This window comes from Marmota flaviventris, chromosome 12, assembly GCF_047511675.1.
Source record: "Marmota flaviventris isolate mMarFla1 chromosome 12, mMarFla1.hap1, whole genome shotgun sequence".
In the NCBI taxonomy this organism is placed as follows: Eukaryota; Metazoa; Chordata; class Mammalia; order Rodentia; family Sciuridae; genus Marmota; species Marmota flaviventris.
This window is the reverse complement of record NC_092509.1, coordinates 44,783,629-44,797,398: the sequence shown is the minus strand read 5'-3', so window position 1 is coordinate 44,797,398 and position 13,770 is coordinate 44,783,629. Positions and strand designations below refer to the sequence as shown.

The following is a 13,770-nucleotide window of genomic DNA, read 5'->3' as shown; positions in this document are numbered from 1 at the left end:
AGGACCATCTTGGAAAAGAGACTTTCCTACATTTTCAGAGTTTGGTGCTGAATTCTTGGCATGTTTTCCTCCTAGACTGGCACTGTTGAAGAAGAGTGGTGAGGAAGACTGGAAGAGCAGAATTAACAGAAAGCAGGAGTATGGCAAAGCATCTGCCAGTGACAGCCTGCACATCCAGGAAGTGGAACAGTCGCTGAAGAAGAAGGTAAGGCTTCCGAGTTAGGAGAAAGCGTCTTTGCTAACATCACGCTTGCAAGTGCTTCAGGTGGAACAGCATGTGGAGCTGCACTGATTCCTGCTCTGTGGAACGTGAGCACTTTCTTGCCTTTAGGGTGCACGCTCCATCTGTCACCAAGCTGCTAACATTGATCAAAAGGTCAAGCCTTGAGATGTTATAGAATCAGTAACAGCACCACACATAGTACGTCAGCAAGCAAGTGCCTGAGTTTTAAAATATGTACACAGCTCAAACCTTGTTAAGTGAAATCTGGCTTTAGAATGTGATTAAGGCTTTCCAATGAAAAACTTTAATTCACCACTAACAGCTTGTAAGTTGCATATAAAAATATGGACTTGAATTTCCCATGCAGAGATTTAAGACCTACGTGTAAAAAATAAGGACATAATTGTGGCCTGCAAGTACATTCTTTATAATTTTAAACCTATTTCCTGATGAGGAGGTATGCCTTTTATTGAGAATGTTCAGCAATATATGTTACAAGCTTAAATAAAATCAAATCATGCATGGTGATCCATACTAGAAGCATTTCATATGCGAGGATATTGCTGGGTTGTTAGATTAGAAATGTAATGATGACCAGCCTTTGACCTCAGGCTTTCAAAGCTGATGGTGACTTCCCTGCTGGCTGACCCTACCATTCCAGTGTGCTTATTGCCTCTAGGGGAAATGATGCAGCTGAGTCACGCCCACTGGCCAAGTTCCAAGATTTAAAGTCTTCAAATAGAAAAGAGAAGAAAAAAAAATGTTCCACCTAGTCAATCATTTGAACCCCTTCTCTCTCTAAAACAAGCATCTGAAGCTGGGTGTAATGACCTTTAGTCCCAAGCTACTCAGGAGGTGAAGGTCAGAGGATCACTAGTCCAAGAATTCAAGACCTGCCTGAGCAACAAAGAGAGACCCTAATTCAAAAATAAAACTATGCATCTGTGGAGAAGAGAAAGTATGACTTGACCTTTATGTGTTATGAAACTTAACATAAAAATGAGAAGATCCAGAACATTAAGTCAGGGGCTCTGACAGACACTATTTTTATAGTACTTCTTTTTTCTTTGTTGTCTGTTATTTTTTGTACTGAAGATTGAATTCAGGAGTGCTCTACCACTGGACTACATCCCTAACCCTTTTTATTTTTTACTTTGAGACAGCGTCTTGCTGAATTGCCAAGACTGGCCTAAAATTGGGGTTTTAGGTATGCACCACTGAACCTGGGTTATGTACAGAACTTCTGTGTCTACATAGGTGACACTGGAGTGGAAACTTGAATTCTTTTTTAACACATGGTGTTAAAGATAATGTCTGAAGATGTTTAATTCTCAGCCATATGTGAAGTTCTCAAGTATAACTGGACACTAAAAAGTATCTGAGTTCTCTAGCTGGAGACATACATGGTGTTAAAGATAATAACCAAAGACATTTAATTCTCAGCCACTTGTAAAGTTCTCCCTCTAATTAACTAGATATTTAAAAGCATACATATGAAATCTAGATTTCAAGGTAAAAGAAAACTTGATCCCTCAAATAATATATCCCCAGGGCCTACAAACTTTATTTTTAAAAAATCTTGGGGCCAGGGGTGAAGCTCAGTAACAGAGCACTTACCTACTATGCATGAGGCCCTAGGTTCAATTCTCATCACCACAAAAACAAAGGACCTTAAAATCATTGGTTTAAAAATAACACACACTTGTAATCCCAGCAATTTGGGAGGCTGAGGCAGGAGGATGGCAAGTTTGAGGGCAGCCGTAGCCACTTGGTAAGACCCTGACTCAAAATAAAAAATTAAATTGATTGGGAAAGGGGATGTAGCTCAGTGGGAAAGCACCCTGGGTTCAATTGCCAGTACGAAAATAAAAGAAAACAAGCTGGTGCTGTGGTATACACCTATAATTCCAGCTACTTAAGAGACTGAGGCAAGGAGGATTGCAACTTTGGGGTTAGCCTGGGCCACTTAGTGAAATCCCATCTCAAAATTAAAAATAAAAAAAAAAAGAATTAAGAGCTGTAATTGCCACTCAGTAATAGAGTGCTTGCCTATCTTGTTCAAGGCCCTGAGCTTAATACCTAATACCACAAAAAATAAAAAATCTAAAACTTTAAGGTGGACCTCATTAGAAAAGCTGTCAACTAATATGTGATAGCACCAAGCAGTGTCAGATATTTTGTTCATCATTTTAAAACATGCAGAGAGTCCCCAACCCTTCCCTAGCAGACTGTCCCCTATAGCCAGGTGAATATAAAAATGAAGCTAAGAAGCAAAAGGTGAGATAGATCCCTGTGGATGGTGAAGTGTGCTACAACCCCCTTAGGAGAGTGAGGGTGACCTTAGGCAGTAAGTACCAGAAGGGTGTGGGGAAAGGAAGAACCTGGACTGTCCAGACATGTAGCTAAGATTGCAAGAAGGCAAGAGACGCCAGGTTGTTTGGGGAGTAGAAAACCCAGTGACACAAAGCACTGGGTCTTGAGCACCTCGTGGGCTTGAGTGTGACATGCTGCCAGGCTCATGGATGCCACCAATTCTCTAGCCACAGTGAATTTACTATTCCTACTCCTTCTCGGTGGCCTACTTCACTTTGGGCCCCAGACAATAAGCTCTTTGAAGTTAAACTAAGTCAATCTATTTTAGGCCTTTACTACACTCATTGGAAATCTCAAGTTCTGCTGAGGCAGGTTTCATGGTGGCCTCTGACAACCCCCTGGTTCATTCCATTCCCAAGAGATGGCCTGTGCATTTCCAAGGCACACTTAGACAGGCAGATGGGGGCAGGGTGGGGGGGGGGGGGATTCCCCACTTCTCAAGCTCTCCTCAGTCTGAGCTGAGGAGTGCTTGAGAAGTGCCACTGCTTGCCTGTCTAAGTGTGCCCTTGGAGAAAGAAAGACATGGATAACATGCACATGAAGATGGGGGCTTGCTGCATGGGGTAGATCTAGGCTCACCATGGAGAGCTGCTCAGCAGAGGGAGTATGGGAAATTTCCATCTTTACCACCCAGGGTAGAAAGGAGCCGGTCTTACAGTCAGCTCATCACTTACTTCCCAATTTCTGAGTTCATCAAACAGTGCATATCATGATTACCAAACATTTTAGAGCTTGTCATCCTTCTTTGTGCAACGAGTGTAGAATGTGGGAATGTAGAAGGGGAAGGACCTAGAGTTGAGGACTCTGTAAGTCACTCCATTGCTCCTGTGAAAATCCATGACACAGAGGTCCAAGGAAAATATCATGGGAGCCACACAGGTAATATAAATGTTTAAAAAACAAAATAGAAAAGGATGCTCGGACAATCTGTAATTGTTTTGTTTCTGCCAAGGGTGTTGTGCCAAAAGAAATTGAGGCATCTCGATTTGAAATCCTGTATAGTAATATTGTTTATATTTATGGACCTATTTTTGGTCCATAAATAGCTTTGGAAGAACTAGGAGTTTTCCTTTCTGTTCTGAAATTTCAGTCATCTCAGAGAACATGGAACTAAGCAACAGTTCCTTGCTTTCCACTTTTATTCCCCTCTAAATCAGGATTCATGACTTGGAGGTTAAGAGCACTAATTATTTACCTAGCTAGCTCTGTCATTTCTTATGAAAAGTCACTCAGGTTCCTGGTTTCTCTACCTCTCTCTCTTGCCACCCTTCTTTTTCTTTCTCCTACACTTGGTTTAGGCTAGGTTAGTACTAACCTGACTTACACATTTTTACTTCTTGTAGCATATAATTAGTTCTAATGATAGTAAAGCCATTTGGATTGTAAATTTGGCCAGGTCCACCCTGAATGGAATGTGTGCACTTGAGCATGGATTATGTCCAGTTTCCTCCAGAGTAACTCATTCCATCGGAGAGAGAGAAAAAAAGAAAGAAAGAAAGAAAGAAACGAGACAAAGTCGTAAAGAAGTGATTTGGCAGGAGTCTATTACAACTAAATTACAGTTCTTTATTTTCACCCAATAATTATTTTAAGTTCCAAACACATTTCAATCTATTCAACATTACAACATATGTATGATTCCCATGTCCTCTTGTTAAGATAATCATAAAAAAAAAAGATAATCATCCAGTGTATAAGACCTTTCCAGGAATTTAAAAAACCTTTACAGAATTGGACACTGAAAACCTGCACCTATTTCTGAGACCCAGATGAGGACTGGATATCTGGTACTATGCTCTCTCTAAAACAAGTGCTTGAAAATTCAAGGGAGGTAAATCTGCCACATTTATATTCTAATTGCCTGCTATCTTCAAAATTCCAAACCACAATTGTCAGTTCAAAGAGCAGGGCTGAGAGAGAGTGCAAGGCCTTAAATTAAAGGCTGTCTTCCTGCCCTGCCCTCGGGGAATGAGTTCACTTGATGTTTCTGCCACTGGACTGTGAGCACGTGCTGCATGTGTCTAATTGAACCAGGGCACTGAATACTTGAAAATGATGGTGAGACCCTAACTAGACTCTTCTCTTCCGATCCTCTGCAATGTCTCCTGTTTGTTTTAACCTGTAGGAAGAAGGAGGATTTACAGATGATAATGACATTTCTAATCTGCTTTGGGTAAGCCTGATTCTAACACAGGTGTCCTTCTGTAACTGAACTCAGTGGGTTCCTTCCTTGGTGAGTGCAAAGCCAATATGCACAATCAGGAGATAAAAGACTAAGGAAAAGTGTATTACTCGCAGCCAGTAAGAAGGGTACTGGAGAGAATTCTCAAAGAAGTGCCTCTCCCAACAAAGACACCAAGGGGCTCTTGCTGGGGAAATGCACATATTCATATAAGAAGGGCTAGTTATCCCATGTAGAGATGGGCACATTCCTGAGCATGCTCAGTTTGAAATCTTACATCATAGCGTGTTCAAAAAAAGGTGGACAAGGTTGCCTCTGGGCAGGGAATTTAGTATTATAATGAGCAAAGTTTACTCTAGGTTATCAAAAAAGAGGGAGAGTGACTCAACCACTTTGGTTTCTCTGGAGGGCCTTAACTCTAAACAAAATGAAACAACTTGAAGGAGCATTAAGTGTAATTTCAAGGGGCAGTCGCTTATGCACGCACTTGTGTGCTTGGAAATTGCTCCTAAAATTTCCTGCCCAGTGCCCAATACCTCCTCTAGATGGGGGCCAGGGCTACACCTCCCTGCAAGTCTCCGTGCCCTCCCTGTTTGCTTTTCATATCTCCAGGCAAGATGCAGCCTTTATCCAGCATGGAAAGAGGATCCGTATTCTTACATTATTTTTTAATTGCATAAAGAAAATACCTCAAAGAAGGTGATTTTTTTTTTTTTTTGGTTAAATGTTAAAACCATCGATGAAAATCCTGGTTCCCTCTCTGTCACTGAGTTTCTTACATAAATTGCAGGTAATCTTCCCATTATCTCCGCCAATTACTGCACAAAACTGACTCAGGTATTCGCACTCTGTGCTTGTGAGGATTTATTTTAGCATCCCATTTGAGAAAGGAACCCTCTTGAAAAGAGAACTGAAATTGCAATGAGTAAATTAACTTTCTGTTAGAAAATTTATTGTTTTTGTCTCTCCCCCCAACCCTCCCCTCCCTTCCCTGCTCTGATAAATCTTCTCTTTTCACCTCTAATCCTCTTGCTTTGCTCTATAGGAACCTGTATATGCTTCTACTTATTCTCCTGCTATACCTGCTGCCCGTAAATACCTGTCTTTTGTATCTATTAATCAGGTGAGGAAACGCTACTCATGTTAAGCCTCATTGCAATTTCTGAGCAGTAGGGAAGTACTTTTTGGTTTTAGTTGGGGAAGTAACTCATTAGCTTCATGAGTGTGTGTGTGTGTGTGTGTGTGTGTGCGCACATGCGTGCATGCACATGTGTGTTTGTGTATAAGGGAGTCTTGTGATGGTGTGCCAGTCTGTTTGTATGTCTGATAGTGTGTGTTTAATCAGTTCCTATATTTAGGGTTAGTCAACATGTTACAGAGATGAGGACTTTGGAGAAACTGAGGCAGTGCAAGGCTCCCCTTCAAACCTTGATCCTTGTGATCAAGTCAGAAGGATTTCAGACAGGTCACTCAGAGTAACAGGAATAAGTTTATTGAAGGGATTGGAAAAGGGAAAGGGGACATTCTCAAGGGAGAGATTGGGTCCTCTCAGAGATGAGAGACAATGTACCTCTCTTGCACTCCAATTTTATTGGGGATACCAGAGAAGTTTCCAGAGAGTCCCACCCAGGTCCACCTCTTGACTGGCAGCAGCATGATGTCAGACTGTTAAGTCCTCACTGCCATGACAACTCTAGGTCACCATGGCCCATAATGACTGGTTCTAATTCGATTCTTAACCATACAGTCTCACAGATTTTATGGTTAGGAGAATTATCCTTATTTCCCAGAGTTTCAGGATCTGGTCTCTCAAAAAGGGTCACAAAAGTCTCCCCCTTCAGGGTAACTTGAGTTCCTCTTATCAACATGATTTCAGGCCTGCATTTCTCCTGCAGATAACAGGTAGTTTGCTGAAGAGTGTGATATATCCTGTCCACTTAGGCCGGGCAGAGCTGCAGGTAAATTGCTTCTTGGAAAAGAAAACATGTGGGAGTCAGCTCAGTGGGCCCATTCTATAGAATCATTCCCACCATTCACATATGTCTGTCCCCTTCCACACAGTGCAACACCTTTAGCTCTGATTTTTTAGGTAGACCTGACAGTATGAACTAACCTTGCCTTTATGAAACTGATTTAAGGAAAAAATTCCTCTTTACTTGTCCAAGCTGTGAATCCCAAGTGAAGTCAGGAGCCCATGGCCTGCACCAGGGTATTCATTGCCCTAGCTAGGTTAGGATGCCATCTTGCTTAGCTTAGAAGTATATGTGGATATGGTGGAGGCCATTCATGTGTGGAACAGGGAGGAAGATACAGCGAGAAAGAGGCGGTCTGAGGTGAGCTGCTTACATTGGTCCTGTTAAAATGAGAAACTATAGACCCCCCTGCATCCTTCCCTCTATCTTTACTGTATCTTGACTGAACCCCACCCCCAAAGGGAGACCTGGCCAGGCTCAGTGATGTGTGAACATTTTTAAAGCTAAGAATGTTCACACTGGTTTGTTGTTCCCTCAGAATGTCCCTGGTGTCATGATGGCTGTGTTAAGCGGCCACATCCATATTTCCATGACTCCCAGGTTCTCATCTCCCTCCATTGTGGGAGCTGGACCAGGGCCTTCCCTCTAGAGCTCAGTCCCCTCATCAGGACTGGGACTTTATTACCAGGTTGCCTCTAAGTAGCGGTGTCCTGACTTCACCGCTGCTTCAGGGCCAGCAACCGTGGGACGAGAGGCTCAGGATTTCACCTGTGAAGCTGACTGAGAGAAAAGTAATCATCTTTTTTTTTCTCCCTCTCCATGTTAAACTTTAGGATAAGTTTGTCAATATCCACAAAATGTCTTCCTGGGATTTTGATTAGGATTACAGTGAATTTATAGATAGAGTAAGAACCAACATCTTGAAAAAAATAGTCTTCCTGTTCATGAACATATAATATCCATCCATATGTTTTTAATTTTTAAAAAAATAACAATTGCCACAGGCACTTTAGGTTTTTATTAATTCAAAAATTTAAAAATTAATTCTATATCTTTATTTCTTAGCAATTTTCCCAGGTATGTATAAATGTGTTTATACCAGTTTTTTGTAGCACTAGCTTATCCCCCCTTTACTTGTCCAAGCTGTGAATCCCAAGTGAGGTCAGTAGCCCATGGCCTGCACCAGGGTATTCATTGCCCTAGCTAGGTTAGGATGCCATCTATTATCAGAGTTCAGATCTCTCCTTTTCTTTCCTCCAGCCACGCTGGTGTCTAAATATTGAATGATACAAGGATTCAAAGAAGAAAATGGAGCATTAATCACTACACAACCTCTATCTGAAAGGACTATTTATTTATCTCTCTGGCAGGCGACAACATGCATTCTCTCCTTCCTCAAGTGTCTCAAGGATATACCAGAATAAGATTTTGCTTTCTTTCAATCCTTTTGTTTTAAGAGATAGTAGATAGTGACTAGATTGGATTATGATTCCTTCGAGGTCTGAGCATAGGACTTTGAGTCTTTCTTCATCTTTCATTCAGGTCACTTGAAGCTGCGTGAAGTGACAATGGCCTGAAATCTCTCTTGAGGAGGCAAAGCTAAATTTCTTTAAGAGTGCACAGAGTTTTGTCAGTTGACCTTATTTCTATTACTAAACATCTGCTCTTATAGTTGCTTCCAATGGTTGAGTTTACCTAGGTGTAAGACAAAAATTTTAAAGTCAGGGCTGGGGATGTGGCTCAAGCGGTAGCGCGCTCTCCTGGCATGCGTGCGACCCGGGTTCGATCCTCAGCACCACATACAAACAAAGATGTTGTAAGATGTTGTGTCCGCTAAGAACTAAAAAATAAATATTAAAAAATTCTCTCTCTTTCTTTCTCTCTCTCTCTCTCTTTAAAAAAAATATTAAAGTCAGATCCCAACATTTTCTTTTCACAAAGCTTTCCATTTATGGAAGCATTTTACCCTTAAATCTCCCCAACATCAGTACTAAATGTAGTAGTTCCAGTCTCTCACTGTGTCATGTCCCTGTGTAAAACGTACTAAGTGACAATTTCTGTGATTTATCAGTAGTTCAGAGACAAAAGCTAGCCTATCAGCAACCTGAAAGCATTCTTACTGATCGATCCTTTCCATGTTATCAAGCTGTCTCCCAAGCCTCTGTCCATGCCTACCTCTCCCATCCTCCCTCTCTGCCTCTCCCCACTAAATTTATGGAATAATAGATATCTCCAAGTTCTCTTATCCTCTCTCTTACTCTTCCAGGGATTCATAAACATTTATCAGCTAACCCCGGGACATGACATAGATTTCCAAACAAGGGAAAAAAAAAAACTTAGAAGGGAAAAACAGGAAGATAATAAACTTATAAGCTAAAAATATAAAAAGTAAATGGACAAAGATTTATCTTATGTTTTCACATTTTGAGTTTTATAATTTAATAGCAACTTATGGCAAATTTTATTAGATTCCTTAGTTAAACACACAAACTGTATTCATTCATTACCTCCTGTATAGAGCCATATAAAATCAGCAGAAGTTAGGGGGATCTAAAACAAAACCCCTAAGTAATAAAGTTAAGTAAAAACTTCTAGGGAAACAAAAACTTCTATGTGTATTATTATCATTTAGAAGGAGTGAAAAATATCCCCTCTTAGATCTGCAAACAAATGGAAGCTTCAAATTCTACTGTCATTGTATTGTCCCAGGGCTCTTGTCCAGGAAGGAGTTCTTGGGGAATGAAACTGTTGGATGGGAGATACCTCTTTTCTGAGTCATTAACCACACCCCTGTACCTCACCCTGGATTTTCAAAATGTTTTAGTGAGTTCACCATCTAGTGATGTTGGGGCCTTTGGAAGAGCCAAATTTCTTGGCACTTTATATGTCTTTTGAAAATATTTTCAGCCAAGTGCTGTATTGGTTTGATTAAACTTCATTCCTGAAATTTCATTTTAAAAGAAAACTTTTTTTTTAATTATATGAGGTCACCCTGGCAAGTCAACCTCATAGTTTATTTAATAAGGATATATGGTTCAAAGTATTTTTTTTTTTTTTTTTTTTTTTGGAATTAGGGCCTTCTTGTCAATCATGTGTGGAGAGTTAAGGAAAAGAGTTTTTTTGTTCGTGGTGACTTTTTATATTGGTAAGATTTTAAATTTAAAGGGAAGTTTCTATAGTAAGCAGATCATTCTCCTTTTTACCAGATCCACCAAATGTTGACATTCTCTCCCTCTTGACATTGCACCCTTTCCTTTCTTCTCTCTAGCTCTCCCCTCCCCCATCTCATGGATGTTTGTGTGTGTGTGTGTGTATGTGTGTGTGTATTTTTTCCCCTTTCCAAACCATATGAGAGTAGTTTGGAGATACCATGATCTTCCAGCTACTTCAGTATGTATTTCCCACAGTCAAAGATATTTTCTCCCATAACCACTATACAGTGACACCGTGGTCAAGAAGAGGAATTTAACATTTATATCATGTTTATCTAATTCACATTCATGTTCAAGTTGTGTCAATTCCTGCCACCAATAATATCCTTTTTAGCTACAACCCATATAGGATCCAATCCAGTCTTGCATTATACTTCATTGTCATATTTCAACCCCCAGGAAAAGGTTTTTAAGTAAATAACCTTAAATTACCAAGGATCTCAAAATGTCTTCTGGCTGGATGTCTACAGAAGGATCCTGTAAAAAGGAGACTCATAAATTAGATAACAGAGAAGTCCACATTCAGGACTGGAACCAGCAGCTCTACAGACTGCTTCACTGCTGCTCGACAGGAAGAAAGGCCCCTTTCCTCTGTCACCCTCCATCCTGCCAGGCCATTTCTATTCTCACCCTCTCCTTCATGAATCTGAAAGTTATTTTTGGAGGGGTCATTAAGGATGCTAAATTCCCACGTGGGTGGAAAGTTAAGGAGGAAAAAAGTCCCTAAGCCCCTGGGATGCATTTCCCTGAGGGCTTCTCTCAGTGCTGTCAGGGAGAGGCCCTATGAGACTTGATCTATGGTGACTTCTTATCCAAGGAAAGCTCCTCGGGAAGGAAGAGAAGCTGGGGAAACTGGCAGAAGTTAAGAAGTGCTCAGTTGCAGTCTGAAAGCAAATGCCCCAGCAGAAATGGCAGCCCTCAGGTCTAAGAAGGTTGAAAGCAAACAGGCAAACCCAAGAGGCCATTGCCAGCTTTCTATCCTAGACCCTCTGAAATGTAAGAGCCATGTATCTTCAGAAACCACCCCTGAATTTTTATTTTTTTATTTTTTTTAAGTACAAAAGATTGAACTCAGGGGAATTCCACCACTGAGCCACATCCCCAGCCCTATTTTGTATTTCATTTAGAGACAGGGTCTCACTGAGTTGCTTAGCACCTTGCTTTTGTTGAGGTTGGCTTTGAACTTGAGATCCTCCTGCCTCGACCTCCCAAGCTGCCCAAATTTTGAAAGCAGTGTTAAAGTAGAAGTATTATATGTGTAGGCTGTGTCTCCAGGACAGGTCACCCTCAGTGTGGATATATTAGGACTTATAGCCACTTCCTTGGGCTGCCTGGATGCCTCCTGCCGTGCGACATCATTGATACAGAAGAAAGCATGAGAGCCCGGAAGCCTTGTAGCACACCTGTTTCCTAATCAGCTTCCCCTGCTTTATAACTGACCTGGCTCCTTGTGAGCTTACATGGATCAAGTTCCGGGTCATGCCCTTTGTGGACACAGAGGGATAAAATCCACCAGTTAGCCCCAGTTTGCCTAGCTGGGCAGAAGAGAGCAACTTTATCCAGTTTTTGGCCCGTCTTTTCACTCAGGAAATGATACAGGCTCAGGTTCACACCTCTATCGTTTCTCTCTCTTATTTTCCTTTCTATGCATTTTATGGACAGTGGGTCACAGAAAGTCCAGAAAGCCAGATGACGATCGAGGAGAGGAAGCACCTCATCTCTGTGCGGGAGGAGGCTTGGAAGACCAAGGGCAGGGGGGCCTCCAACGACTCCACCCAGTTCACTGTGGCCGGCAAAATGGTGAAGAAAGGTGAGAGCCTCTGTGTGTGTGTGTGTGTGTGCACATGCACACACGTGGGCACATTCACCAATGAAGGGTGATACATGTAAAATATCAGTAAAAAAAAAAAATCTGTATTATTTTTAAATGCTTAATCTCCCTAGCATTGTGTAAATGTCTCCTGGGTTGGTTTGATGGAATATTGCTACTGATGGCCTTTCTACAAAGTTTGTGTCATCTTCAATGAAAGAAGTATAATTCAGTTTTTCACTGTTTCAAAACTTACCCACTTGGAATTTGAGTGCAAGCATAGGTTTCAAAAGCAATTGCCAATCTGCTAACAAATCTTGGCCCATTCCCACAATTACTTTTAAATTGTTTCTGATTTCTTGTGCTCTGGCATCTGGTCACCACAAGTAAGTCCTTAGCAGTCAAGGAGTCTATCTCCTCTGCCTTTTAGGCTAATTCCTGGGTTCCTTTCCATCAAACCAGACTTTTCTGGCTTACAAAGTCAGTTTCCAGATATGCTTAATAGATGTCTAAAAGATGTCTTCATTTCCAACAAAAGGGGTTGGGGCATGGGGATTCCTTGCAGTCAGCTATTTCTCTGCAGCAGAGGAGTTACAACTGCTTTGAAACCTGTATCCAAAGACATGAAATTCACATGACATGTGGTTAGTAGAGTTGCTGGAGAGCTTTGAGACCCAATGGGAATGTTTGAGACTTTATTTTATATCCAGAGGGACATGTTTAAATTTTGATTTCCCTTTGTCACCTCTATGTACATACCATCAATTTACAAGCTATTTTCTCTGTTTTTTTTTTTTTTTTTTTTTTGTGATGGGGAAGGATCAGGGATTGAACTCAGGGGCACTCAAACACTGAGCCATATTCCCAGCCCTATATTGTATTTTATTTAGAGACAGGTCTCACTGGGTTGCCCAGTGCCTCGCTGTTGCTGAGGCTGGCTTTGAACTCAGGATCCTCCTGCCTCAGCCTCCCTAGCTGCTGGGATTACAGGCATGCACCACCGTGCTCTGCAATTTCCAAGCTATTTTCTAAAAGAAAATTTCCTGAGTTAACGGTAAAAGTTTTAACATTCACTTAGTCTTAACATTAGTGTTTTGGGCAACTTTGTAGGTTTTGCTTTAGGGAGCCTCACTCTGATGAATAGAAATCCTGACTCACTGTAGACATAATAAATGTTTGCAGGAAAAAGGGAGCAAGGGAGGGAGCAATAACCCTGATTGTGATTAACTCGAATCTTAGTGAAGAGTCCTTTCTAGCAAATCTATTCTTACTTAATCCTAGAATTGTCAAAGGACAACAGAAGATAATTCACTCTTGCAGAATGAGGTAGTATTTGACTATTTTTTCATCAAATCACAGGACTGTATAATCATATTTAAACTATTTTAGTATGAGCCCGTCCCTTCATTTAACAAAAGCAGACCCTTGGGTGACAAAAGCAGACCCTTGGGTGGTCATTGATTAAATATAACTGGAGCTGAGAACTTGAAACACAGCTCAAGTCTTCAACTTCTAGCTCCAGATCTATCCCAATGACTTTTTTCTTTGGTTTCTTTTTCCCTCTCCCATCTTAAGAATCATATTTTATTTTTAAGTAGGCTCTTCTTACCAAATAACTTTGTCCCTGTGTCCTTGTTTACATTGATGTCAGAGGAAATAGATTTACTCTTATGCAGGTTTGAATAATGAATAGTTCCTATTCCTCAGTAGATGAGTTTGCTTTCCCATTTTCCTGAATAAATCTGGGATATTTACTTAAAACACATATGATTTATTCAATAAATAATTTTCTTACATTTTTAATCTAATGAAATGAAAAAAAAACTATATCCTATTTTTTTCTAATATTTGTTACAATCTACTGGTTTCACTTTAACCATTAGCTTTTTTTTTTTTTTTTTTTGAGTTCCTGGGGACCAATGGCCTTGCATATGCAAGGCAAGATCTCTGAGCTATGTCCACAGCCCTCAACCATTATAATCACTAGCACTTTTTGA

At 40.8% G+C, this 13,770-nt stretch overlaps 1 protein-coding gene across 10 annotated transcripts in view; it reads left to right on the top strand.

Annotated features, from left to right (window-relative positions):
• Svil (supervillin) overlaps window positions 1-13,770 on the top strand; it is a 232,250-nt gene that overhangs the window by 183,672 nt on the left and 34,808 nt on the right. For all 10 annotated transcript variants that reach the window (XM_071599931.1, XM_071599930.1, XM_071599932.1 and 7 more), the window contains 2 exons: window positions 76-205; window positions 11,626-11,773. In XM_071599931.1, the coding sequence (XP_071456032.1) occupies window positions 76-205; window positions 11,626-11,773 (278 nt within the window). The remainder of the gene's footprint in view (window positions 1-75; window positions 206-11,625; window positions 11,774-13,770) is intronic.